Genomic DNA, 3265 nt, shown 5'->3' on the forward strand with positions numbered 1-3265 from the left:
CAAGGTATATTTATGCATACAAACGATGAGATACATTGATTAAGAGGCATACTAGTTGACCCTAACACAACAAGGGTTTATAGGGACACATGTCAGACTATTTTAGCTAGCTTAGAGTGCATTAGACAAATACTAGGTGAGACTTGTGCTTATTCTAGTGAAACTCTAGTAGTTATTATTACCTAAATGTGGCAAGAGGTCAGTGGTGATGTTTCACTTGCTATAGTTTAGCTCAATATCCCCAAAGACAACATCAAATCAAATTTTTTTTTTCACATTACACTTGTAGATCCCAAGTGAGGGCATATTAGGTGACTAGATGTGTTGATGCTCAAATAACCCCTTTGATATACCCACATTTTCTTGCACCTCATGATCATTATCCAAATAATGACCAAATTCCTTTATATTTTGTACAATAATTATACTTTGAGGTTTATTTGGGCCTCAAAATCAAGTACTTCGACCTACCAACATATTTTGGTTAGAGACATGGTAGGGTTGCTGATAGGGAGCCCTATTGTAAAGAAAATAAAGGCATCCAACTAGGGCCTTGGTTGAGCATAGGTTGCTTGCTATCTCCCCAGTCCTAGACCCTACAACATAACAGGTTGTTATTCCTTTCCAAAGGGAAACAAATTGATAGTATTATTGATATTGTAGCTACAACATCTAAGATATCTTCTAATCGTGTGGGTCAATATTTTAGTAGTCATCTACAATCCAAACCATTGGATCATGCTATTGATCCTTATGCTATCGCGGGTGTCCCTTCACTTGCAAACATAGATGATTTTATAGGAAATAGTTTTCTTTGGAGTACAAGAAGTTGTTTGTCTGAAGACCTATCACTTTCATTGTAGTAGAGTCTGGGATTCCTTTACATGAGGACATGTAGGTAGATCCTGTCATTCACATTCGAAATCCAGCTAGGCTGCAGGACCTTCACATCATTCTCATCACCTGGACAACGTTGCACATCATGATCCACCTATAGATTATTTGGCTATTGTAGAGGCGAATACACCTACCAATCCTTCTACGAGCGTTGAGCATCATACATCCCAGAGCTTGGATTCACTTGAGGAGCAGTTGCATATGATGGGATCATCAGGTTATATGGATATGCTTCTACATTCAGACTCATTGTTGATGCCAACTCGCATATATAGTCCATTTTGCCTACTCTACACCTTGCACATAGGTTTTGACGAAATAACAACAGCAAATTTACAAAACTTAGTATTCTTTCTCTCTAGAAAACAAGGTAAATATGACACATCACTATTCTGCCAAATTTACAAAAAAACGTACGGGCTAACTCATTAAACTGTCAAATAGAAAGGCGTGGAAATATAGAAACTTTCAAATAGTAAGGCGTTGTTGAACGTCGAGAATGGCCCGGGCGGACTTCATGAGACTCTGGCTCTCCTCCTCTGTCAAGTGGATATTAACAACACCAAGCACACCACCTCTGCCCAGCTGTGCAGGCAGGCTAAGAAAAACCTCTTCTTCAATTCCGTGAAAGCCCTTAGCCAGAACAGAAACCGGATGGATCCTTCTCTGGTTCCGCAGCAAACTCTTGGCCAAGTTAGCCGCCGAGTACCCAATAGCCCAGGAAGTATAGCCCTTAAGTTTAATGACCTCATATGCACTATTAACAACAGTGTGATGAATGGCCTCAAGATGGTGCTTCTCATAGGGAATCTGATTCTTATCCAGGAAGCTCAGCACGGGCATCCCTCCCACACTGATGGAGGACCAGAGCGCCACAGAGCTATCACCATGCTCGCCGATCATGTACGCCTGCACATCCTGCGCGTTCACATCCAGGTGGTCGGCTATCATGAATTGGAAGCGCGAAGTATCCAGATTTGTGCCGCTCCCGATTACTCTATTCGCCGGGAATCCCGAAAGCTTCCAGGTAATATACGTCAAAACATCCACCGGGTTCGACACGACCAGGAAAATGGCGTTGGGGCTGTATTTGACGACCTGGGGAACAATGCTTTTGAACAGGTGGAGGTTGCGCTCGACCAGTGCGAGCCTGGACTCCCCATCGCGCTGGCGAGCCCCTGCTGTGATAATACAGAGGTCCGACCCAGCTGAGACGGCATAGTCGGTGTCGGCCATGATCTTTGTGCGAGGGAGAAAGGCGGCGGCGTGCTGCAGGTCCAGCATCTCCCCCCTTAGCTTTTCGGCCTGCACGTCTATTAACACCAGCTCGTTTGTTAGCTCCTGTGTGAGAATGGTTTGGGCGACCGCCATGCCTACATTTCCGACGCCCACAACAGTGACCTTTGTGTTTCGTGTGCTGGGTGAAAGGGGTCCAACGCCCTCTATCGACTTGAAGAAGCTCCCGGCTATGTCTATGCCCAAATCGCCGTAGCTCGTGCTTCTCTTTCCCTTCTCCATCTTTTTTTTCTTCTCAAAACGCTTGAAATCTCAATATCTCTGTGATTTGTTGTGCCAGACAAGTCATCTAATATAGGCGCAGCTCATCCATGGAAACCGAACCCCCAACTGGTGAATCTCACTTTCCTCTCTTCTTCTTTGCCTTCCCTTCCAGAAGTTTTAGCCAACTATTTTGGTCTCGATTTTCCACTGGTAAGAACGGACTTTTCTGTGAATTCTGGCTTTTCTCCCCCACATTGGTGAGAAGCGCTTTGACAGATTCTGCATCTTCGAGAACGCTATAGTCAAATGTTCTAAGTCTGTAACGTTGACATTTATATTTTATAAATTGTGTCGTTGCAGCTTTGTAAGGCGCAGATTCATTCCAGAGATCTTGGAGGGCGTATGCACCATCCCGTACAATAATGACAGAGTCCCCTCGGGCGACTCCGTTAAGGTCCCGTTTGTCAGGACCATACTGTATTACGTGATGAGACGACGTGTTTTTGTCTTGCCGCCCAAGCAAGGTTTTAGGTCGTCATTACGATCACATTTTGGAAATTCTTCCGCCACAAGATTCGTAGGTTGCTTTTAAACTTAATGTAGGGGAACGGATGAGGTCATTGAGCGCGCACGATGCACGTTTGAACGTATTTACTGACACTTGCAGTTACACTTACTGGTGTAAGGATACATCGGTAAACTATCGAAAGGAAAATATAAATGAATGTTAATTACGTAATGAACTATATAAAACTAGCAATTGCATCATTGGTATGCAATGGGCACATCGAAGAGGTGGAAGTTTATTCGACAAAATTTTGGTTTTTTTTGGTATAAATTTGTGTGGTACATGTTGTTAATTGGTAGA

At 43.6% G+C, this 3265-nt stretch overlaps 1 protein-coding gene across 1 annotated transcript; it reads right to left on the minus strand.

The window, feature by feature from the left end:
• Positions 1–769: 769 nt before the first annotated feature.
• LOC131050361 (L-lactate dehydrogenase B-like) lies at positions 770–2592 on the minus strand. The gene has a single exon (XM_057984525.2). The coding sequence runs from the start codon at positions 2413–2415 to the stop codon at positions 1366–1368; it is 1050 nt and encodes a 349-aa protein (XP_057840508.2). The 5' UTR covers positions 2416–2592; the 3' UTR covers positions 770–1365.
• Between the last annotated feature and the right edge of the window lie 673 nt (positions 2593–3265).

Source organism: Cryptomeria japonica, chromosome 3 (assembly GCF_030272615.1).
Source record: "Cryptomeria japonica chromosome 3, Sugi_1.0, whole genome shotgun sequence".
Classification (NCBI taxonomy): domain Eukaryota; kingdom Viridiplantae; phylum Streptophyta; class Pinopsida; order Cupressales; family Cupressaceae; genus Cryptomeria; species Cryptomeria japonica.

Coding starts and splice junctions, on each gene's coding strand:
- LOC131050361 (XM_057984525.2), bottom strand. CDS start 2,415: ATGGAGAAGGGAAAGAGAAGCACGAGCTACGGCGATTTGGGCATAGAC.